The sequence below is a fragment of the Acomys minous genome, assembly GCF_964271855.1.
Source record: "Acomys minous genome assembly, chromosome: 6".
NCBI lineage: Eukaryota > Metazoa > Chordata > Mammalia > Rodentia > Muridae > Acomys > Acomys minous.
In genome coordinates, this window is record NC_140487.1 from 43,181,473 (window position 1) to 43,207,506 (window position 26,034).

Sequence of the window (26,034 nt, forward strand, 5' to 3'; positions counted from 1 at the left end):
AAAATGAAAAAAAAATACATAAGCACTTTAAAATAACACTGATCACGTAATCTAAAAACATTGTGACCATTTCTATAGGCTTCCAGCTCTTTGTCAAAGGATGCAGCTCCTAATGCTAAAATTGACTTGCTTTGTTTCTACACTCCATACTTCAAAGTGCAGAAAATGATTTGAAGGTTAGACCACCTGATAATGTGTCATTACTCAGGGCTGGCCACTGATTTCGATAAGCACACTCATTAGCCAGTGCACTTACAGACTGCATACGTCTTAATTAAATCACTGTGCTAAGGAAAACAGCACATTTAAGGTCTAGAGGACTGGCCATGTCCTTTCAGAGCCTTTCATCTCTCTTTTATTTTTAATTGAATTTATCTATTTGCTTGTTTGTTGAGGGCACCTGTGCCACGGTGCACATGTTGGGGTCAATGGGCAACTTGCAGAAGTCAGTTCTCTCCTTCTACCACATGGTCCTGGGGACTGAGCTCGGGTCATCAGTCTTGGCAGCAGCTCCTTTACTTGCCGAATCATCTTGCCCGTCCCCCTCTGTCTTACTATGGTGTAAGCTTCTATTTTCTGAGGGCTGTCTCCTCACTATTCTTATACATTGCAGGTCAAAAAAAAAAAAAAAAAACAAATGATTTTGAGAAAGTAAAAAAGAAAAAAAAAGGTAGTTAAATCCTAATCTGCGTACTTTTACATAAATTACTTCATTTAGTCATCAAAATAATACCTGGTGGCACATGCCTGTAATCTCAGCACTCGGGGACAGGTGGATCATTGTGAGTTCAAAGCTACACAGAGAAACCCTGTCTCGAAAAACCTAAGAATAAGAATAATACAGTAGAGAGCTGGATGTGGTGCCACATGCCTTTAATCTAACGTTAATCCCAACACCCCAGATCTCCCTTCCTTGGTCCTTTCTCCTTGGTATATCAGTGTAGCCAGGCTTCCTGGACACCATTAATCCTCCCCACTCCACCTCCAAGCCACAGCCATCTCTTTCCAACCTTAGCATTAAGGGAAAAAAAATTTATATTGGTTTCTACAATACCTATTCATCCCCTAGCTCCCAGGTCAGATTGATGGTAGTCACCCTGGCCTCTACCTCCTGGCCTTTCCCTCCTGGCCTCTCCACCTCCTGGCCTCTCCACCTCCTGATCTCTCCACCTCCTGATCTCTCCACCTCCTGGCCTCTCCACCTCCTGGCCTCTCCACCTCCTGGTCTCTACACCTCCTGGTCTCTACACCTCCTGGTCTCTCCACCTCCTGGCCTCTACACCTCCTGGTCTCTACACCTCCTGGCCTCTACACCTCCTGGTCTCTACACCTCCTGGCCTCTACACCTCCTGGTCTCTACACCTCCTGGCCTCTACACCTCCTGGTCTCTACACCTCCTGGCCTCTACACCTCCTGGTCTCTACACCTCCTGGTCTCTCCACCTCCTGGCCTCTACACCTCCTGGCCTCTACACCTCCTGGCCTCCACCTCCTGATCTCTACACCTCCTGGCCTCTACCTCCTGATCTGCCAATGATTTTATTAACTGCCTCACAAGCTATAATTGAGTCTCTTTCCTGGCTGGTCAGCGCAGACAGCACAGAGGCAAAGCCTGTCCAAACACCACAGGCCACCTCAAGTTATGATCTGTTTAGCTAACAACAGCATCTTCATAAGGAGCGTGAACTGAGCAGATACTCCTACAACAGCAAACGAGAGTAACAGTGAAGCAAGAGCAGGGTTAGGAAGAGGAGGAACTGTGCAAGCAGCAGGCATCAGCAGGTGGTTTTAGTGAGCCTACACAACTACACCTACACATCTGTGCTGCTGTAGGAACCCCTCCCAAACAGCACTTGGCAATGGATAGAACACGGGCTCCAGGGCACTCCTTTCCTTGGTGACAAATGTGAAACAATGAAATACAGACTTATTACTACACTTAAGTACAATAGTACTTAAGTAAAAAAAAAAAAAAAAAAAAACTCAAGAAAAATTCTTTCCAGCTCCTATTGTCTACAGCATAAAACCTAAACTAGCTGCCAGAGCTGAAGCCTCCAGGACCTTACCCTGAGACTGACTCCCTGTGCCCTTACTGCTCCCATCCTCCAGCACTCATCAATTCAATCAGAACTCAAGACCACAGGGCAAGCCTTTAAAATACTGTATTTTTTGGACCATAAGATACACATTTTCCCCTCAAAAGTGGGGTGGGAAATTTGGGTGCGCCTTACGGTCCGAGTGCTGTTTTTACTGTTTTTCTTGTTGTACTGCTCTAAGCCTGTCTGGTGACTGCAGAGTCTGAGCGCTTCACGAGCAGCCCCAGCACAGTAACTTCTACTGAGAGCTGCTAACTCTGTTTCTGATGAACAGACAGATATCTACGAAAAACTACCTCCAACTTCTTCAGAGACCCAACCTCTGAAGCATCTCCAGTGGCCTCCCCCGCAGGCTGTCCATTCTCTGCAGCACTCTGTAAGGCTGTGTGTTCTGTACATATTCTAGAAGCCCTCTGGCCACGGGTTTCAGGTGATGCCTCCCCTTTCTTTGCACTCGATAACAGCACAGCTCCTCTGCTGTCAGCATTTTTTGATCCTCTGTCTTCCCCTTCCACAGTCTATCCTTGACCATCTCTTTTTCATGCTGCCCTCCTGTGCTTTCAATGTTGGACTACAGAGAGAACATACCCTTTGGGAATGTCAGGTGTCATGCCTGCTATTTCATACATGGGGTCTTTAGACAACTGACTAGCTTGGGGCCTCAGTTTTAGCCATATACAAGGAGAACTTGAACTAAGTCAGTGATAAGATCTTGTATAATTCCTTCAAGAAACTATAAATAGTAAAGCAGCTTTCTTTTTTGTTTGGTTGGTTAGATGGATGGATGGCTGGATGGATGGCTGGATGGCTGATTGGTACCTGTCCTGGAACTCTCTCTGTAAACCAGGCTGGCACTAAACTCAGAGATCCCCCTGATCTTGGGGGAACTTGGATCCTTCCAAGTGCTGCAATTAAAGGGATGTACTACCATGCCCAGCTATCACGGGTTTCTAAATTAAAATGAAGTAATTTTTTTTTCTATTACATAATTTCAATTGTTAATCTTAATACATAAGAATAGAAAATAACGCCAACATACAAAAGCAGTTTTCTCAATGTGGACCTTGAAAGCAAAGCAAAGCAAAGCACAATCCGGTCTCATCTTGGTACATTTACTAAATGTGAAGTTAACTGACAGCTTTCAGCTGCGGAGTGTTCACATCTGAAGTAACAAGGTCAGTCCACAAAAACACTTGACCTTTCAGTGGCCCTTTCTCTGTGTTGCTCAGACTGTCAAGTGTTAAACAGTCTCACTCCTAAGACCCCATATAAACAGTGCTCCTTAGGCAGCATAACAAAAACTGAAACAGCACGGTTATCTGCATATTCTTGGGCAAGAATGACACATAATTCATAAATGTAAGGGGATTTGGGATGGCTCGGTCTTGTAAGCATGAGGACCTAAGTTCAAACCCCTAGCACTCAGGTAAAAGCTGGTGCAAGGGTGTGTATCTGTAACTCCAGAGCTACAGAGACAGAGATGGGCAGATCCTTGGAGCTCACTGGCTGGCCAGCTGAACTAAACCAATGAGTTCTAGATTCATCAAGGACCCTGTCTCAAAAAAATGCAGTGAAAGGAAACTGAGGACACCTGATTTTGATCTCTGTCCTTTACATGGACCTGCAAGAACCTATGTAAACACACACCCAAAATGTTCATATGCCACATACAAAAAGGAGACAAGTTATATGAAACAAATACAGGAAACCCAGTTTTCAACTTCCCAGGTCAAATTTATAAGATAGATAAGCATAATTCACTCCATATATTACAATAGGAATAGAAGTAAAATTCAGAAAAGTATAAGATGCTTCAATTGTAACACTAACTCACTCTTTCAAGTATTAATTACTTAAATCTTTTCATTATAGTCCAAAAGTTTATGGCTGGACATTCTGTACTCAAAGTCAGAGTCAGTCTCCTCTACTATAACGTCATAGTGTGTTTTCAGGTGTTCTCAAAAAGCTTCCCAGTGTGCTCACTCCCAAGTCTTCCAAATTATATAAGATGAGCCGTTCTCAGTACCGTAAGGGTCTATCTCCTGCAGAGTATGTGACTTTGTAATATATCACTACCCCAAAAATATTAGACATGGAATAGCTTTTACATTAAGATGTAAGTGTGTCCTACTGGGCTCTGAAGAAGATGAGGCCTCCTAAAAGGGCCTAACAGCTTTGATGTCAGGTTATCAGCTCCACAAAAGACATTCCTCCAGGTGGGTGTGTACCATAAGTGTGATCCCCATCGAGTACACATGGTAATCCATGTGTAATACTTTTAATAACATCAACAATGTGTCAACAACATTATTTAGTAATTCAACTGCTTGTTTATACCAACTTCTAGTTTAATACACATAATATTTACTTTATCATTTAATAAATTTAATCTAAACTCAATTTACTTACCTTTTTCAGGCCAGCAAAACCTTCTGATTCCAGAAAGAAAAAGGCAAAGGGCATCAACACAAATAAACAAAGGTTGGAAAACAAAGAAGCGAGATTCCACAAACCTATAAAGATAACAATTTAAAAAATCAAGAAAATCAGGTTAGATATTGATACATTGCTTCAAAGTTCACCAAATTGTGATGTTCATCAAGATCTCTATTTTTAAAAATAAAAATCAATAACTGTTTGAAATGACTAAACTTAGCTATTAAAAATATTTACATATTTGCTTTAAACATTTTTATCTGTAATTTTTATCTATTGTAATTTTATCTGTAACTCAATATACAAACTATTTATTTTTTCTCACTTCCCCCAAGTAAATTAACTAAAGCTATCATATCCAGAGATCTAAACACACAGCTCTTTAGACATATCATCACTGAAGTATTTTAATTAGAGCCATTTAGTGTCTGCTTATCAGTTAGTAAATACCAGGTCCAAACTAAGTATTTCATATACACACCCCATTTAGTCTAGTCTCACAAGACAGCCTAGAGGAGACTAACGCTTCCTGGACCCCTGAGCCCAGCACTGCTCTAAATGCCTTACAGATATTCCGTGAACTCTTTTCTAGGCACAGGAGTCCCTGAATGGCAGCACTGTTAATCCCACAATGGAGGCTGTCACTTGCCAAGCTGCAGAGCACCCTGATAATCATATCACAGGAGCTCTAACAAATAATTCCAACTGAGGAAGAAACCGTGACCCAAGTGGGCAATGAAAATAAAGACACATTCAGAAAGTGATACTTTCAAGGATGTCATTGGCACAGTGTTTGGCCTAACACTCATTTTTTTTTAATAAGAAAAAACACTAAAATTCAAAATTGAGCTTTAAAATGATGGCTGTACTTTAAAAGTGGAGTCAAAGTTAAAAGTTATAACAATGCATTCAGAGCACTGCATGCAACTTAAAAACCAGGTACTGTTCTTCCCACACCTTCCATTAGAGCCCATGCTTACAGCATTTAGAGGTCAGCCACACAGCACACTGCTCTCTGAACAAACAATGTCGTGTGGCATGAGTTAGCGTGTGTGTGTGTGTGTGTGTGTGTGTGTGTGTGTGTGCACGCGCGCGCACATGCAAACACATCCTGCTCCTAGGACAGTGTGGAAGACAGGGAACTAAACTCCTGAACACTTGTATCACTTATCTAAAGATATTCACATAATTTAGTAGATAAGATAATTAATAGCATCAATTCATAGGTTTTTTATTAATTTTTTAATTGAAAAATAAAATAATTCATATTACATCTCATTTGCTATCTCACCCTATGCATTCTCCTATTCCTCTCTCCCTCCCGCTTTCACCCCATTCCCCTTCCCTATGACTGTGACTGATGGGGATGTGAATATGATGCGAGGGTATCCAGTCTCTTCTTGGTAGTCTGCTATCCTTCCTCCGAGTGCCATCAGGCCTCCCCATCAAGGGGACATGGCCAAATAATTCAGTTTCTTATCCAGAAATCTAGATTTAATGCACATAATGCACATTTAATCTTTTCAACACACACACACACACACACACACACACACACACACACACACACACACACACAAAATCAATGTCTTTTCTTTTCTGAGACTACATCACATATATCCCAGACTGGCCTTGAACTCTCTAAGTAGCCCAAGATGACCTTGATCTCTTGATCCTCCTGCATCCACACCTTGAGTGTTGGGACCAGAGGCGTGTACCATCACATGTGATGTACGACAACTGGACCAATGCCTCCACAGAACAAGTACTTTACACTTGTCTGCTTTTATTAACCATCACTTCCCCAGAGGCAACTGGGAAATTTGCAGGACTTTAGCTCCTAGCATGCTGCCTCTTCCTTTCCTGTTTCTTTTCCCCTCCCCAACCCAGGTGTATCAGCTCCTGATTTTCTTTACTAGCAATCTCCATGTGTCCATCCACAGTGTCCTCACCCCTAACCTGTTCTGAGTGAAGGGTCCACGACACAACTTCTCAGGAACTATATTTAACAAAAGAATGAATGGACCTGGACCAACGCTCTGCTGTCAGGTCAGTACACAAACTACGTGTGCAGTCGCTGGTCCCTATTTTGACTGTTCAGGATTATTCTAAGGCTTTCCAGATATATGAAGTAGGGTAAAAACTTCTATTATGCAATTATTACATCATGGAAATACATCATTAACTGTTGTGCTTTGTTTAGGTATGGTGGAAAACAACAATTTTAAGTAACTTGTGTTAAAGAAGGTATCACTGTGTCAAGGATCATACTCAACTTAGAGGAAACAGTGTTTATAAAACTAGATGCCAGATAGCCCTTTCAGAAAACCTTTTTTTAAAAAGAAACTACCTATATCTGTTAAGAACCTACTGTAGCAACATGGGGCAACATCCAAACCTTCTGACAAGGGCCCTTGCTCTACAGTCAACCTCGAGTTACAAACTCCCAGACTGGGGCAGTAAAGACAGCTCAGCAGTTAACAGAACTTACTGCTCTTCTGGAGAACCCAGGTTCAATTCCCAGTACTCACTTGGCAGCTCACTACTAACTGTAACTCCAGTTCCAGGACACCCAAGACCCTCTTCTGGCTTCCATGGGCACCAGGCACATACATTGTGCACAAACATGCAAATGTAATGATTATACATAAGTTGTTTTAATGTTTAAAATTAAAATTAAGGGCTGGAAAGATGGCTCAGAGATTAAGAGCACTGTCTGCTCTTCCAGAGGTCTTGAGTTCAATTCCCAACAACCACATGGTGACCTCCAACCATCTATAATGGGATCTGATACCCTCTTCTGGCCTGCAGGTGTACATGCAAGCAGAACACTGTATACATAATAAATAAATCTTTTTTTAAAATTAAATTAAATTAAAATTAGTAAGATAGTTCATTTAAAGAAAAAAAAAAAAAAAAGAAACCAAAAGAAAAAGAAATGTCAGATCTACAGCCAGAAGACACTTCCTAATTTGTTTAGGTATCTTTGGGCAAAATAAATTCAACTTCCTAAGCTTCCCAAATCCAACCTTAGAATTAAATTTTAATTGTCAATGTAAAATGAAGAAAATCATGATGTGTACAAAAAATAAACATATTCATCTTAATAGTCTCACTGAGCAGTACATTATACGCACTGCTCTGATTCAGTTACAGCTTGAATGTGCCTCCCCCATGCCCAAGTCGGAGAAGCCTAGTGTCCAGCAATGGTGAAGGAGTGGAACCTTGTAGGGGCAAGGCCTCATGAAAGATGCTTAGATTCTAGAGAGCAATGTGAGGGAATTAATACTTTACTTTTCTCCCAGGACTACATCATCATTCTTACAAAGTCATCGTAGCCAGGTGTGGTGGTGCACGCCTTTAATCCCAGCACTCAGGAGGCCAAGGCAGGTGGATCTCTGAGCACTCAAGGCCAGCCTAGTCTACAGAGTGAATTACAGCACAGGCAGGGCTACACAGAGAAACCCTGTCTCAAAAAACAGAAACAGACAGTCGGTGTAAAAAGAGGCCACTCTGTGATCTTAGTACATTTAGCACAGAGCTAGCTACTACTCTGGTAAGTGAAGATCAAGACAATCATGAGGAGACCCATACTCCTGAACTGCCAAACTGTAAGGCAAACAATTCGTTCCAAAGCACCAACCTCAGGTGTTATTACGGCAACATACATCTGACTAACACACGAGTGCACAGTTTGGCAAGTGCTGGCTCCATACCCACAGATAATGAGCACCTTTGCCTCAGACATTTCCACAAGCTCTAATAGAATCTGTACTTCATGCCTCTGTGTCCTTACCCACCCCCAAGTAACCATTGATTCTGTACTCCAAAAAAAAAAAAAAATCAGATTTTCACCTGGGTGCAGTGGCACACACCTTTAATCACAGCAGGTGGAGCTCTGTGAGTTCTAGGCCAGCCTGGACTACAAAGCAAGTCCAGAACAGCCACAACTATTACAAAGAAAAACCCTGTCACCAGAAACACACACACATACACACAGAGAGAGAGAGAGAGAGAGAGAGAGAGAGAGAGAGAGAGAGAGAGAGAACAACAGCAACACAGATTTTCTACAATATCTGTGTTTGGATTTTGTTTTGTTTTTTGTTAGTTTGGTTTGGTTTGGTTTTGATCTGGCTTCTGTCACTATGATCTGTGACCACAGCACAGACCATACAGAAGCCCTACTGAATTGCCTCACCTGTAGATGGCATCTGAGTTGCTCCCACCTTACGGTTATCACAGATGAAGCTGTCATTAACCACGCATGCCCAGACTTTGCAATGGACATAGGCTTTGACTCTGAATAGTGTGCAGCACAAGATGGCAGAGAATGGGAGCTGTGTAACATTTTAGGAAACTGACAAAATGTTTTCCAAATTGGTTCTATTTTCCATTCCCACCAGCAAAAGGAAGTTCTTCACATGCCCCCAAAACAAATACTTAACAGGTAAAAAATCTGCAGTTCTCTTTCACAGTCTATGTGTTCTTTTTATAATCAAAGAATAGTTCACCAGATTCAACAAAGCCAAATTTATGAACTTTTTCTTTCATGGGTCCTGATCTTGATATCATAGAGAAATGATGGTGTGGCCTAGTGTCACAGAGACTCTGTTTGCAAATGTACATTTTGTGGTTTTATAATTTATCATTTAAATCTATGATCTCTCGAGCTCCAGGTGCCAGGTATAGACTAACGGTCAATTTTTGTCTGTGACTATCCAACTGTTCCCATTCTATTGGTTAAAATTATCTTTACTCATTAAGATTTATCTTATGCATGTGTTCTTGAACTCCATACCCAGCTGGACTGAACGCTGCTCGACCTTCATGCTGCCGCCACCCCTGATCATTACAGACTGACACCATCCTGAAGTAGAAGGTCCTCCAGGCTCCTTGTCTTCAAAGTTGTTCAGGTCATTGAAATTCATTGACTTCTTCTCTGAACGTTAATTAAGTATCAATTTCCATCAAAAATGCCTATTAAGGTTTTGACTGGCATTGTGTGAAATCTATAGGCTCATGAGAGGGAGAATTAGGCTCTTAACATTATCATAGACATAAACGTAACCAAACTCCCAAACTGGGCCCTATTCCCCAGTGTAATGACACCTGCAGGCAGAGCTTTGGAGAGAGGATAGTCCATGGGAGAAAACAGGGAGGAAGATCACCTTACACATGGCAAAGAAGGGCCACAAACGACACAGTGCCTGCAGAGGTCCAGGGCTCTGTGACTGCCCCATACCTGCTACTAGTATTCATTCTTGGGAAAGAAGACCTCTAAAAGAACAGCTTCCCCTGCTCCTAGTGGACTAAACAAAGATCATTGTCTCAATAAAATTACACAAAATAGATAAACCATTTCTAAGAATGAAAAAGTAAAGTATTTACAAGCCAATTAAATAGGATAAAGCAATACTACAGTTATCTTTTCAGTTGTGTACATACAGGCAAAGACATACACACAAAGACTCCTAAAACACCTTCAAACTACAGGAGGAGCTGGGGAGACAGTTCCCTTGGTAGTGTTTGCTTTGCAAGCATGAGGAACTGAGTTCAGCCCCAGTGTCCATGTAAAACTCAAGGTGGGGTGAAATATGCTTGTAATCCCAGAGCAGGGGGTGGCAGGGGTGGGTGGAGACAGATGGACCTCCCAGGCTCACTGGCCAGTTTTTAAAAGGCAAGTGGGTGGCTCCTGAGTAATAACACCTGAGGTTGACTTCTAAACCTCCAAATGTACACACGGGCACACAGCACCCATACAAATATACACAAACACACACAACACCAAAACACCTTTCCATTTCAATTTGCATAACACAACACATTAGATATATTCTATATACCCAGTGTACTATATTGTCGTGGCCAAAAACAAGATATTCATCCTATCTGTGACTTAAAGGAGCCTACCTGTCTTTACAGCAGTCATCTGAGTGAGAAGCACTTTACATCTGACAGCCAGAGTTTAGACTGCTCAGCTATCACAGCCTTGAAAGGTCTTCAACTCCGTCCCTGGGCTTTCTCCTGATAAGTGCATCACAACTCTACTCTTAGTAAGAATAGAAGAAAAACAACACCCAAAATTTTAAATAAAGGTTAAAAAAAAAAACTGAAACATTCTAATGCACCAGCACTCAGACAAAGTAAGGAAAAGAAAATGGTGTGAATTATAACTAAAACTAGCTCCTCTCTTTCCTTACCATTACTTTTTCTTAATTTTATTTAAAATAAAAACTGTTATATGACATTTTAAATTCATAAAAACGAGTGACAAAAAACTAAGCAGGACTGGGGAACCAGCTCACTGCGTAAGTGCACGTACTCTGCAAGCATGAGGACCTAAGCACACAAAATGCCAGCATGGCTGTGCCTGCCTGTGCCTGCCTGTCAGCCAGCACGGGAGCAATCCCAAGAGCATCCCGCCCAGCCAGCCCAGCTGAGACAGCTGCACTTCCAGCTCAGGGAGAAACTCTGTCTCAAAAAAAAAAAAGGTAAAATTTGCTTTATGCAAAAACTCACAGAAAATAATGACAATTACTCTAACCAATTCACTCACGTAAAACTAAGACAGGGCTGGGGAGCTGGCTGGGTAAGTGCTTGCTGCATGAGTGTGAGAGCCTGAACTAGTCCACAAAAACAATCAGGGCCAAAAACCCAGGGTGCACCCTGTAATCCCAGGGCCAGGGAGGTAGAAATAGGTTCATCAGAAGTGTGAGGCCAGCAAGGCAGGCCTTTGTGGTGAGAACCCATCTCAAAAAAAGAATACAGTGTCTTCTGAACAAGTAAAAAAAATTACAAGAGACTGTCACACAGTTACACATATCATGTGATGTAATTAGATGTCTTTGCCATACCACAAGAAAAATGAATTGAACTATGGTGATCTAGTTATAAAATGCCATGCATAGAAGGAAGTTTGAACTCAGCATTAGAAGTCTGCCTAACATACAAACATAACAGGTACATTTAAAGCCAGGTGTGGTGGCTCACCTTTAAATATAGCACTTGGGAGGTGGAGGCAAGGAGGAAACAGAGTACAAGACTAGTCCTTTCCGGAAAAAGAAATATATGTATATTCAATATGCCCAGCAAAGTGACTTGTCAACTCAGTAAATTTACAGTTTTTTTCTTAAAAGCAATTTACAATTTTGACACAATTATATTGTATCAAATTTTGTTGATACAATAGTATTGAAAATTATTGTTGCTGACATTACACATATTTTATTGTATATATTTATACTAATTTATAATATAAAAATTGTCTAATTGCTGCTTCAAAAGGCTAAAATTATACACTTCAATATAATAGAATGCAAAACTTAAGAAAAGTGGTTTGTCTGTCAGTATCCACAGAAAGCCACTGAAGGTAAGTACCCAATGCCCAGCTCCAGAAGACATTTCAGCGGGAGGTCCAAAAACAAGACCAAATTGCTGGCTCACTATCGGTTCTTTATCTTCTACCGCCACCTGCTGGCATCACAAAATAGTCCAAACTACAATATTCAATTCATGTTGACAGAACCTTACTGTTAGAGATTTTACTGATCTGATAGCCTTACAAGAAAAAACAGTGAACCAAGGCCCTAGATTTGAGCTTTTGTATTACAAAATAAACAGGGTGATGTAGGGGTACATCAGATTTTAAGTATCCTTTTTCCCAATCTCTTTATCTAACAGAATATATTTACCGGCATTCCCATCAATAATGAAGAACAAACCAATCCACAGTTTGGATATAATCTAAGCCATTTTCCTACTCTAAACACCAAGACTGGTTTTTTGTTTTTTGTTTTTTGTTTTTGTTTTTGTATGATAAACAGTATTGCTGATGCAAACTGTGACAACAGACTGAACTGTAAGTGTCAATTCACTACTAAAATATTAGTAGCATATAATATGGTACAATAAAATTTAAGGCTTATCTTTTAATAATTACTTATAAGTAAATATCTCTTCCTTATAGGTTTGGCTGCTGATAATCTAAAAGCTTGTTTGGCCTTCTCTAGAGCTTAAAAACAGACTTTGAGAGAAAAGATGGGTTTTGTCCTGTTCCTTCATGGTGTCCCTGGCTCACTGTTCCTGATAAATCAAAATAAAGTGCAGTCTTCACAGAGACCAGCCAGGTCACTGACACTCACTGACAGCTGAACCTGAGCTAGAGACTCAGTTGTCAATGTGTATCTCCGCACCAGCAAACAGAAGTGAAGCAACCACTGGGCACGACTGGAGAAAATACCTCAAAACGAGAGAAATGTTTCCAGATTTTAAGGCTAAAACTTAAGTCTCTTACGCTCTTCACTCTCAAAAACTTACCATTATTGGCTTTTAATTTTAAGCACACATGGTAGAAAAGTAGTCATGGTGAAGTGAGATCTTCCGTTGTGTGTGGCCGACCCTGAACGTTTCTCAGCCACTGCCTCTCTAGTTCCAGAGCATGTTCCACTCTACCATTGCTTATCATGCAGAAATAAGTTGCATGTCTTTCGACTAACTTGATAACAGCGCCCAAAACACAAAAAGGAAACACTACAAATTGATTTTTCCATCCACCTTTTATCGTTTTATCCCTGTTTTAGTTATGCCACTTTGACACCTCTGCCTCCTCCACTCCTTAAAATGTACGGCATGCTGAATCAAAGAACAACAGTGGATAACTACTTGCCTTTGAGAAATAACTCTTGGCCTGATACTATGCTTTCACCAAATCTAAGTGTTTGACGTTAGGACTATGATAGGGCTGAGCTGTCTATCATAAAGGGGTATCTTATACTTCTAATCAAAAAATCTAGGCATGAAGGCATGTCCCACGAAAGTCTTCATTTACCAGGAGATTGGGATAGATGTGAGGACATCCTACTGAGACTCTAGGTAAGACAAATATAGGAGATGGGGAAATAGAAGGACCCAGAGCGTCCTAGAAACCTACAAGAAGAACATCATGATGGGTGGATCAGGGCCCAGGGGTGTCTGCTCAAACTATTGCACTAACCAAGGACAATACAATAGTAATCAAACCCCTACTCTGATCTACCCAATGGACAGGACATTCTCCACATCTATGTAGAGAGTAGGGACTGACTTTGACATGAACTCTAGTACCCTATATTTGACCATCTCCCCTTGGTGGGGAGGCCTGATGGTACTCAAAGAATAAGCAGACTACCAAGATGAGACTTGATAGCCTATGACCATATAGTGGGGGTGGAAGTCCCCCTCCGTCTTAGACCTAGGGGAGGGGACTAGGGTGAAAGCAGGAGGGAGGGAGGAGTGGGAGGATACAAGTGATGGGATAACAATTTAATTGTAATCTGAATAAATTAATAAAATTAAAATTAATTTTTTTAAAAAATCTAGGCATGCACACAAAGTACTGTTGCATCAAGTAGAAATGATATATGTGTGATCCAGCATATGCAGGCCCTTGTAGAACAAAGTGATTTCATGAAGAAGTGGCCCAGAATCAAGGCTCCCTCCTGTATACTGTTCTCTCGGAGGGCAAAGGAAGGGCCCAAGGTTTGGTTTAGTCTATAGCACTTGCAGTCTCTACAGGTATGTGGATGGCTCCAGCTCTTCAGCCTTCTCTGCATAAAAATAAAACAGATGCCTGTTTCCTATGGGAATACTCACCAAGGAATGGTACCTGGGCAGAGGGGGGCATTAGTCAAGAGGATAAAGAAGACAGGATAACCCAAAAGGACAGGGGCAGCTGTGGATAAACAGTGGCCTCTTTCTCCAGGCACTGGCCATCATCCAGTGGACTCATGAAAGCTGCTGCTGACTTCCTCTTACGCTAGAGCAGGCATTAGACGAGGTGGATATTTTATATACACTCCATTCTCCACACATGAAAACACAGCCAGCTGAACTAGTTGTTCTGCTCAATCTTCAGATAAAACACTAAGACTTAAAACATTTAAACAATTTGCTGGGGTGCAGTGGCGCAAATCTTTAATCCCAGCACTTAGGAGGCAGAGGCAAGCAGATCTCTGGGAGGTCGAGGCCAGCCTAGTCTACAAAGTAAGTACAGGACACCAAGGCTATTACACAGAGAAACCCTGTCTCGAAGGAAAAAAAGAAATAGTTGCTCAGGGCTACTAAGAGTAAAACACAGAGCTGAAATGCAAAGCTAGGTCTAACTGACTCCAAAGCCAAGAAACAGACCCTTATGGGATAACTTCCAAAATAAAAAGGTAGTATATTAAAAACACTAGAGAGAGAGCTAGTAAGCTGGTGTCACTAGGCCCGGGAGCTTTGGAGGGTGAGGGACAAAACTACTCTGAGAACTCCAGAGGGTTGCAAAAACAGTCAGGCACAAACAAAGCTGATGACAAGAAGACAGTGTTTGTCACATTCATGGTGGAAGAGGATCTTCTACACAGAAAACCAACTAGAGAAACCAAGGAAAGAAAAGGAGCAGTCAATACAAAATATAAAATTCCATATCCCCAAAACATACACAAAATTAAAAACCAAAATAGCAACTATAAATAAGCATTAGATAGAGGTTTAGTTCTACATATAAAGAGACCACATAGTTCAGCAGAAAAATAAAAATCAGAAAATGAAAAGGGCATGACAAAGTATATATGTACTAGATGTGCATAGATGAACTAAAATGAAAGATCACTAATCTTTCTAATGATAATCATAAAACTATTTTTTTCATAAAACTATTTCTTAGCAACAAAGATATCAGTATCTGATGCTGCTGGGTTTGTGTTAGAAACAAAGGCACCTGCACCATCTGTCAGAAGAATATAAGCACATACTTCAAGAAAATAGTTTGGCAATGATATTTATCAGCCTACTAATTTCCATTATAATTATCTACGTAAACTATGAGAAATTCAAAAGTCACTGTGAAAATCCCCTGGATACCCAACAGGGGACAGTGTAAGCGTCTACAGAGGAGAGAAAGCTGCCTGGTACCTGGGAATACTCAGCCCCCACCTCATGTCAGTTGGAAGTCACTGAAGAATAAGTGGTCTCACTCCTGAAAGCAACAAGGTAACCGCTGAAGACTGCTAGGTGAACATACACGCACTAAAATGTTTTCAAAGAATATGAAGAGCAGAAAGATCATCAGCACAGATTCAGTGCTCAAAAGATTCAAGGTACACGTGCTATAAAGCCATGGTGCATACGTGTACTTAAAAAGAGCTGAGGTACTTTCCTACTTTGTACGCTTTGGTATTCCTGCCCATTCTAGAGTTACAGCTGGCCCAGGGTCATCTTCTCTGCAACAAAGCCTCCTGAACCTTCCCAAGAAGAGAAGGCATAAAGCTTGCTCCTGCGTCACACAGAATGGTCCTTCTAGCCAGCAGCTTGCTGGTTCACAACTACACGGGCCCATGGTCACGTCACACTCACTGTCGCTCTCTAGAGGCTTCCGCACAAACACCACCACAGCAACTGAAAAAGCAGCTCTATTCCACAGCCTCCCCAGCCGCCAGCAGCAGGAAAGGCAATGCTAGAAGAGAGGGATTCTCTTTGTAGACCAGGCTGGTCTCAAACTCAGAGATTCACCTGCCTCTGCCTCTTCAGTGCTGGGATTCAAGGCATGTGCCACCACCACCCAGCAGATAAAACTTTTTCTAAGTCAAATGGCAAGTCAGATAATTTTTGTTAAAGGAAGACATTTTACCATTAACTCACAGGAAGGCTCATAAATGAGGAAAAAAATCTAAAATTGCTTAACTTAAAAAAATAGTAAATACTTGTTGCTGACTAATGCTCAAGATATTGTTTCACAGCCTGTCTTCACTATTATAAAGCATCTCTTCACTGGGATAAGGGGAATTATTTGTGTCCATACAAAAATACTCACAGTGAGGTGTTCCAATTTTACCTGCCTTTCGTGTTTGTAAACAATGTATATAAATATAATAAAATTAGTTTGACACTAACAATCCAGTAAGTAATGATATAATTAACAGCACTGGCCCCGAAAGTCAACACTAAGAAAATAGAAATGGCATGGACACGGAAAGTAATAAGAAAGCTAACAATCCAGCCTACACTGTCCTAGCAGAGAGAACAGTCGGCGCACACACACAACAGCTATCACATACTAAATGACTGTCACTGTCCTAGCAGAGAGAACAGTCGGGCACACACACACAACAGCTATCACATACGAAGTGACTGTCACTGTCCTAGCAGAGAGAACAATCGGGCACACACACACAACAGCTATCACATACGAAGTGACTGTTAAGACACAGGTACTTTCTGTTAGATCTACTCCTAAAAGCAAGCCTAACTATTCTACTTAGGGGAAGAATGGGAGGATACAAGTGATGGGATAAAAATTAAGTTGTAATCTGAATAAATTAATTAAATAAAAAAGAAAACTTAAAAAAAAAAGAGAGAGAGAAAGGACCTGAGGACAGATATTCCCCGAGTCTGCTGGAAAACATGAGCTACAGCTGCACTACAAACCTACCTTACTTCAAGGAAGAGACCCTATGATCTATACTGTCAGCTTTTTTTTTTCCTTTTCAAAATGGTCTCACTGTGTAGTCCTACATGAGGTGGAACTCACAGAGATCTGCATGCCTCTGTCTTCCAGTGCTGGGATTAAGGTGTGTGCCACCATACCCAGCTACATCATCAATCATGTTTTAAAATGTCAAGAAAACAAAATAGCCACTGAAGCCTCTGCTCCATCAGGTCTTCAGGAGAGACTAAGGTCCTCTGACATAACCAGATGAACCAAAAGTCGTTTCCTAAGATATTTAAATGAATCAAAATCACAGGAAATGCCCAGGCTAGTAACTCACGTCTATAATCCCACACTCAAAAGGCTGAAACACGAGACCTGCCGTGAGTTCAAGGCTGGCCTACTGATGTCCAGGCCAGCTGGGGGTATAGTGTGACACACTATTTCTGACACCCCTAAGCAGGTGGTCTGGGGTGTATAAGAAAGCAGGGCTAAGCAAGCTTTGAGAAGCAAGCCAGTAGGCAGCACCCCTCCATGGCCTCTACATCAGCTCCTGCCTTCAAGTTCCTGCCCTGACTTCCCTCAGTGATGAACCATAGTTCCTATGGAAGCGTGAAGCTGAAATAAACCCTTTCCTTCCCAAGTTGCTTTTGGTCATGGTGTTTTATCACAGCAATAGAAACCCTAACAAGACAATAGTTTACTGGAAGATGTTACAAATTGCGAAGGAAACTAAGAAAACCCTATAACATACAGTGCAGTAAAAAATAAAATAAAAAATAAACAAAAACGAAACAAAAAACCTTGAAGCATTAGTGATGATTCTATTAAGTAATATATACTAACCGTGGATCAAGGAGCCATTTAGCCACTGAATATAGTAGTTCTGAGGAAAGGCAAGCAGGATCTCATTGCTGATGATTGAGAATGGTAAAAGCAAAACAGCACCAGCTGAAACCGCTAGAGTGAAGGTGCACAGGAACAACCTGCAAGACAGAAGAGGCATCATCACTGGGGGGCTGGGAAGTGATGAGCACGAAAGCAGTGTCACAATATTAATGAGAATCCCATCACAGACACCCAACTGAATCTAGAAAGAGCAGCCAAGCCAAATCCCTAAATGTAGTCCTGAAAGATCTATATACTGAAGACAGTGCTACATGCTTAAGAAATTATCATTACTATCTGGACGTGCATGTATGATGCCAGGGGAGGAAGGGGGTACTATGGCATATGTGTAAGGTCAAAGGGCAACTATGTGGAATCTTTTTTTCTCCTTCTACCTTTACACAAGATTCCAATGTTGAACTCAGGTCCCCAAGCTCACATGGCAAATACCTTGACACACTGAGCCATCTCACCAGCCCCTGTATCTCTTTAAACATAGTTAAATTATAGTTAGTAAATAGCAGAGTAGTAGTAAATAATACTATAAGCCTAATCAATATTTCAAATACTACTTCAATACTTCTTAAATAATAAGCTTCAATATACTAAAAAAGAATCTAAAATAAATTAAGCCAACAAAAGAAACTGAAGAAATATTGACAATAAATACAAAGTGGGCTCTCTATTGGCACCAAGAAGTGCTGACATAGTATCAGGAAACGTGTTATTTCATAATCTATATCATTTATAACAACCCACAGGACAGACTGCAATCAGGAGGGACTTTCACTTCTCAGTTACACATTTCTGGAAAGTTTTAAATTTTTTATAACAAATACCTAATTTTGAGAAAGATTAAAAATAAGTAAATAAATGCCAAGGCAGAGAGACATAGATTTCTCTGAGTTCAAGACCAGCCTAGTTTACATAGAGTGCCAGGCTAGCCAGGTCGACATAGTGAGAATCTGTCTCAGAAAAGAAAGAAGAGGGTGGGAAGACAGGGAAAGAGGAGAGGGGAGGGGAGGGGACGGGAGAGGAGAAAAAGAGAAGAGGGAAGTGGGAAGGAAAGGGAGGAGGAAAGAAAGTAGGGAGGCAGAAGACATAGCAGCAGTAATGGCAAAGAAAACTTACTTAGCATTAAAGATAAAACTTGAGTATCCATCATGCTTTATATAAAATGTAAAAATAAATGCAAATTTCTTTTTAAGCCATAGTAAATGCCCAGGCATTAATCAAGTAATCCTGCACTCAGTGCCATCCTGTGGCAAACAAACAGCAGATGTGCATTTCCACACAGGCACAGGTACCCTGGAAACCCCTGGGCTCAGTAAATCAAAACCAACTATGGAGCACTGCAAACAAAACTCAGCTCAGACACAGAGCATCATGAACCGACCCAGAAAATGACGGGCATGTACTCAGAAAAGCTGTTCAGCTGGACAGTCAGCTCCAGCCCACAGAGGTCCACCATCCTGATTAGCATCACCCCTGTCAATGGCATAGTCAAGGCTAAATCCAAATGCTCACCATCCCAGGGCCTGCACTGCTCTCCCAACACGCTAGGCCCCTCAGCAGGATACATTTCACCTTACATTTACTCCCCTACCTCCTAACCCTCAAATGGATAGATCTCATGGGTTCCAGGCCTGTGCCTAAAGGTTGTTTGCTCCCTCACTTTAGAGTGTCCCTACAATACTCCACATGACAAATGCACCTGAATAGCAAGACAGACTTCAAATATCACTTGCTTGTCATGAGTCCCTCAATCCCTACCTTCTTGTTCCTCTTAGTAAGATCAGCTCCTTTTTCCTCTTAGCTCACATAATACTCTGACCACACACCAGGGCAACATAACTTCCAAATGCAATATTAGAAACCCATGACCTGGCAAAAGGAGCTCATTTGTTTAGAGATAAATCAGCAAGTCTCAAGTGGCCCAGAAAACCCAGCATATTTGGTCAGCATTACTATATTGCTGCTTTTCAACCGCTATGGAGGCTCTGTCCCATACTTTATTACTGTGATAATCCTACCCAGAGAGCACAAAGCCACTTCTGCTGCTCACAAAAAGCCACCACATATAAAAGGCTCATGTGGTAAAGCTAGTAGTGACAAAGGGTCCTTTAAAATAAGGCCCAAAGCTGAACAGTATAGAAGAGAAATTGCTTGAACAGTCATAAAACATTTGGAAATGTCACCTTCCAAAACAGAGTAGTAAAAATATCATATATGCAGAATATTGTACCTTTGTGATTATGGTAGCAGTAAAACAAAATATTTTCTTGAATATCTGCAATTTGTGACTATCTCCTTAAGCAGGAGGGAGTGCAGAGCTCACTTGGATGCTAAATGTCACCAGCAACTCAGAAGGCTATCATCTACAAGTGACAGTGTAAAGTAGCTTCACAAAGTGACGGCAAATGGAGTGAGGCCATCTTAAATTACTTCAACAGGCCTGCCACACACTTCCAGGGAGCAAACAAGAGCTGGGCCTCAAAAGTTGGACCTTGGAGATTTCAAGTGGATAAGCACTTCTTTTTTTTTTTAAATATATTTTATTAATTTATTCATATTACATCTCAATGTTATTCCATCCCTTGTATCCTCCCATTCCTCCCTCCCTCCCATTTTTCCCTTACTCCCCTATGACTGTGACTAAGGGGGACCCCCTATCTCTGTACATGCTCATAGGGTATCAAGTCTCTTCTTGGTAGCCTGCTGTCCTTCCTCTGAGTGCCACCACTTCTTTCTTGAAATTCTTCTACAACTTCTTCAGTACTCCCTCCTTTCTAACTGAAATATACCAACCTGTAATTCGAAGTGTTTTGGTCTGACTCTAAAGTGTCCCCACAGGCTTATGTTTTGAGGACACATTCCACAATTTGTGGCACCATTTGAAAACTGCTATGCCTCCATGAAGTGTGGCCTGGCTGGCATAAATAGGTCACTAGGTTTCATCTATCGCTGGTTCTAGCCTGTATGCCTGCTCTGTTTTCTGGTCCATTTGCAAGCAACAAAACACTGACATACACTGCCACTCTGCAGCCTGTGAAACTGTAAAAACAAACCTGTCCTCCTTTATTAGCTTCTGACTGGTATTGAGTCACAGTGATGAGAAAAGTAACTGTCACGGTCTTTTCTGGCTAATCAATAAAGGCGAGCTTTGTGAACTCAGCCCCCAAGTGCTCACTCTGATCAGTGGTTCTTAAGCAGTGGGAGCATCAGAATGTATTACTACCTGAAGGGCCCATTCCACAGACTGATCCAGGGAGTCTCTTGTGATGCTCACTCACTAAACAGATATTTACCAACACTTGATTCTGAGCCAGCACTATACCTGGCATGTTAGAATAGTAAACAAGATGTTCATTTGTGCCTTCACAGAGCTTCTAAGTGAAGCATCACTTAATGCTACAAGAGCATCAGACAATAAACAACAAAATATAAATAGGTAACTGCATAATATATTAAAGGTGATAAGCACTACAAAAATAAAATCAGCAAGGAAAACTGAAGAGACAATGGTAAGACAAGTCAGACTCTGAACACAGAGCCAACATGACTCCTAACAAGAATCATGAGAGAGGAGGAGTCAAAGGCAACTGAGAGGCTGGTGTCTCATGACGAGCAGAAGGCAGGCTGCATGGGGAAGCGAGGAATTCAGTCTTAGACTGGTGTATTTTGGTGTCCACAAGGCAGGAATATCACAAGTTGCTGCTCTATGATTTTTTTTCTGCAGCCCACGGGTGACTTAGAGTTGCTGTCTCTCTACTGACCCTGTCTTCTTGGTCCCAGGGCAAGGCAGGGACCACCAGGATGTTCTACTCTTAAGATGTTCTTCCTTCAGTTAGTATTTTATGGGAAGGTAAGTTTGAAATTACAAGAGAAACCTACTCTTGCCATTCTTCCATCTACTCATCGACTAGTTACTATCAGAATGGACTCACGATCATCCTACTATCTGCAGTGGCTTCAACTCCATTAGAATAATTTACTTTGACGTCCTCAATTTGGTATGAGGATCCTTAAAGAACAGTTTCCTTTACAATTTCCCAATAATTCTTACATTCTTACATTCTGTACAAGTAAACTACAAAATTAATCTGGGCTTTCCCTATCCAGCCCTTCTAGTAACCTTTAAGAGTCCTGGTTCTGGAGCCACCGGGGCTGCTCCCAAAAGCACGCTGACAGTGCCACTATTTCCTAACCAAACGCCAGCACCTGGGCTGGCTGCTCTTGCGCATGACTTCAGTTAGAGATGCATTTGTATCTGGTTAAAGAACCACTCACAATAACAAAAGGGAAAATGATCTGAAATTAGGACCCGGCTTATGAAACCTGGAAGGGGGCACAGGGACACTGAGTGCATTGTGCACCTGCATGACAAAATCAGGACCAGCACAGGGCTCTGCCTGTAGAGAGCTGAGCCAGCCTTGTGCAGAATCCACCCTTGGCACTGGAGGAGGCCTGCCAAGTGGGCCTTCACACTCACCCCGTCACCAGGATGCAGAGGACTTGGAGTGAGGGAAGAAGGCTTGGACACACAGGGCTCCGCCTGAGAAGGGGCCACTGAGGAGCCCCGCTCCGGGGAAGGCGGCAGAAGCCAGAACCAAGCACCTTCTCCAACAATGATGGACTCAGTGCCTGAAAAGCTTTTTAGGAAAGGGCACCACCTGCAGGTAGTGGGGCACTAACCCCCACTAAGCACTAAGCCCCAGTTCCTCCTTAGAGACAGGGAGACTGCCTCCCTCCACCATGGCCCCCTCAGCTTCTGGGTGTCTTGCGGACCACCATGAGAACAATGGGGGTGCTCTGACACCACAGGGCTCTGCTCCTATCCCTCCTCTAGGTCACCTCACACTTACCTCTCTCTCTCCTGATTGCTAGTGTAACTTTCTAAGCATCACAGTGGCTCACTGATTTGTTACTGTCACGGCACCCAGTCACACCCCATGACACCTCTTAGTGGGGAACCTGTATCGGCTTAGAACTACTAAAGAAACCAACGTGCACTACAGCTCACCCTAATAAACCACCGCTTTTGGGGGGAAAAAAAGAGTCCTGGTTCTAATACAACATTCTATTTAAACACTACCTGGGCATTATATTGAGTCTCTGCTACTGGGAGACAGCCTCAGGAGACAGACAAAGCTGAGGAGTATAGTGTGCACTCTGCATGTACAAACACAAGGCCACATTCACTTTTATATTGCAGTTCTACTACTCGTAGGTATTGTAAACCGTGTGTTCATACTGACACAATCCCAACTCCAAACCAATGACTCAGTAGTCATTTTTGTTTTCTCTTTTTCAATTGGTTTTTGGTTCCTACTGACTTTAATCAAGCATCCCTACTGTACAGGGAACCAAGTTCCTACATACTGATCCAGGTCTATACAGCTACATATCTTCCTGTCTAGGTAGCTCCCCATTCTGGACTGAACTGTCCTGACACTCACACATCCCCACCTGAACACCCAACACTCGTGGCAGGCTCCCTTTGGCATGGACACCCTCATTATCCATGGTGACATCGACATTCTCATGGAGACCTTGTCACCCTGTTGGCTATCCTGAAAATGGAGTTGGGGTGGTTGAGAGCTACCATGTGGGTGGTGGGAACTAAACCCTGGTCCTCGGCAAGTGCAGTCTGTGCTCTTAATTACTGAGTCATCTCTCCAGTCCCAGATCTCACATTTTAATAGGCAAAATCTAGTAGAAAGATCTTAACTCTTTGCCATTCAGTTTGATACTTCAAAAATTAAAGTACTTCTCTATCATATCTCCCCATCACACATCAGGGACCTACAATCAGGCAATCGGCCCCTATGTGCTCTCAGCAGGCAAACATGTCACTCTGACCAAAAGTCTATGTGGGCAGGACACGGAGCAAACAACTGACAGCTTGACTGCTTTCCCTGTTTCTCAGGGTTTTGCTGTCTAGCCAGGCTGTCCTCAAACTCTCAATCCTCTTGCCTCTGCCTCTATAGTGCTGAGACTACAAGCCTTTGCCCACTAAGCCAAACTAGGTCTTTCTTTACAACTGTTCCACCTTTAAACCCTTTTCCTCATTAACTCTCCTGAAGATGAAATGTGCCATTTCTTTAAATAAGCACTTGGCAGGAAAGGGACTATAGTCTCATATAGTCTAAACTGGTCTTACGTACTATGTAGCTGAGGCTAGCCTTGAACTCCTCCCCCTTACCATAACAGACATGTGCCACTCTCAGTTTGAATAAGCATATTTTAGCAAGAGACAATCAGTTCCAAATTAACCATGTGTATTTGCTTACATGTGCTTTTTAAGATTGTGATTAACAAAAATAAGTACTTTAGGCAATTATTTCCTTCAGACTTTAATTTCAAAACTATAAACAGAACAATTAAGTTTTAGAGTACATACGATATCCTGTTGACTACAGCATCCTCATCTTCTTGTTCATCTGCAAAAATGTTTATAGTGTTACTATTTTATCTCCAAAAATGTTTCATGAATTTATCTATAAATATACCAAAAATACAGTTTTAAATTTTAATTACTGAATGGCAAAGACTTTCAAGGAGTATTTTGTTGACCTTAGCAAAGACCCAAATGTAAATTTCATTATAACATCTAGAGTGGTTATAACTAATAAGTGAGTTGTGATTTTCTGAAAAATGCTGATTAACTGGCACATATAAATTAAAATTTTACAAATATCTAGTCTCAAGAAAATAAAACTTAGAACCACAGGACCATTGTGAAATACAGCATAAGTCAGGATAAGCTGCTCATGAGTGAAATGTTCTGGCTGCTAATGGCCAACAGACATTTCTAATATAAAATAGAACTTAATAATGGCTTTTCTTTCATTTGAATTTTTATTAGCAAAGGAAATAAGATTTTCTTAAACCACCCTAAACTACCTTGGACAGCATCTCCTCAATTTAAAAGCACTGTCCAAGTTACAGACAGAAAAAACATCATTTTCTATACCTTCTTAAGTAGCAGGCCGACTTCATTTGGATACCGTCCTCACTCCCCATCCTCTCTCTGGCCTCCTAGACACCATCTCTTTTGTCCTCGCTCATAAACTCACCAGCCAAAAAGACTGCGTAAATACACAAATACTGCAAACCCTCCCAGTCCGTCCAGCTTCTCATCTGTCTCCTGCCCTGAAAGGTTCTCCTTGAGTCTCTGGATTCACTTGCCTCAGTCAATGGTGTGTTTGGGTGATCCTTTACAGTGTCCACCCTGAATTACAGACTTCACCGTCAAAGACACCACAGAATCACATTCATGGTTAATCTTCATCCTGCTTTCCCACACCCAGTCCATCACCATGTCTGGAGGAAAGGTTCCCTGTCTCCTTCTCCATGTCCATCCTAGTCCATCAACAAGGGCCACAGTCCTTCTCATTCCCTGAAACTACTGGATTAAACTAAAGATCATCTAAGTCTACATTTTCCTGTGCATCACCCTTAACTTTCCTTTAAAGAATGCATTGATGTTTTCCAATCACATCCTCTCCTTTCTTCTATGTGTATAATCTATGAAGCCATGTGACCGAGTATCTTTAAAATAACTGAGGTACTGTCTTAAATCTGCAAATCTTCACATGTTTAGCAGTTTACAGCCAGGTGATGGCTCTAAAGCAGCATACTACAACAAGAGCTGCTTCTTTATTCTCTCGAGTGTGATGAGTTTTAAACTGACGATATTATATCAAAGAATCCTTGATACATAGAACCCTTAAGGATCATACAGCATCAGCCATGAGCCCAACATCACACATGATTTCAGAGACAATAGCTGAGAATGAGCAGAAGGCAGTAAGGCATGATAGAGTACATATAAAACACTAACCCAAAAATGTGTGAATTGATCAGTCCATTAAAAAAAATAAAGATATGAAAAACCCTCTGATTAACTCAGGACTAAGTGAAATAATACAAGGATATTATATAATTGAATACCAGTATAATTATGGATACTGGAAATTCTACATTTCTTTAGAGAAGGAAAACGGAGGCTGGAGAGATGGCTCAGTTCTTAAAAACAAGAGCTCCAAGGTTTGATTCCCAGCAATTAATGCAACTCCAGTTCCTGGGAATCCAATACTGTCTTCTGGCCTCTACATGAGGCATGCATACAGTATACAAATACACATGCAGACAAAACACCCACCAC

General features: G+C 41.6%; 1 protein-coding gene across 2 annotated transcripts in view; it reads right to left on the reverse strand.

The window, feature by feature from the left end:
• LMBR1 (limb development membrane protein 1) overlaps window positions 1–26,034 on the reverse strand; it is a 117,514-nt gene that overhangs the window by 74,158 nt on the left and 17,322 nt on the right. Inside the window, exons 3-5 of one of the 2 annotated variants that reach the window (XM_084786955.1) lie at window positions 24,268–24,307; window positions 17,823–17,962; window positions 4,505–4,608 (exon numbers count right to left, since the gene is read on the reverse strand). In XM_084786955.1, the coding sequence (XP_084643081.1) occupies window positions 4,505–4,608; window positions 17,823–17,962; window positions 24,268–24,307 (284 nt within the window). Of the gene's footprint in view, window positions 1–4,504; window positions 4,609–10,441; window positions 10,549–17,822; window positions 17,963–24,267; window positions 24,308–26,034 lie in introns of those variants that run through there. The other variant, XM_084786956.1, reaches the window with a different exon arrangement.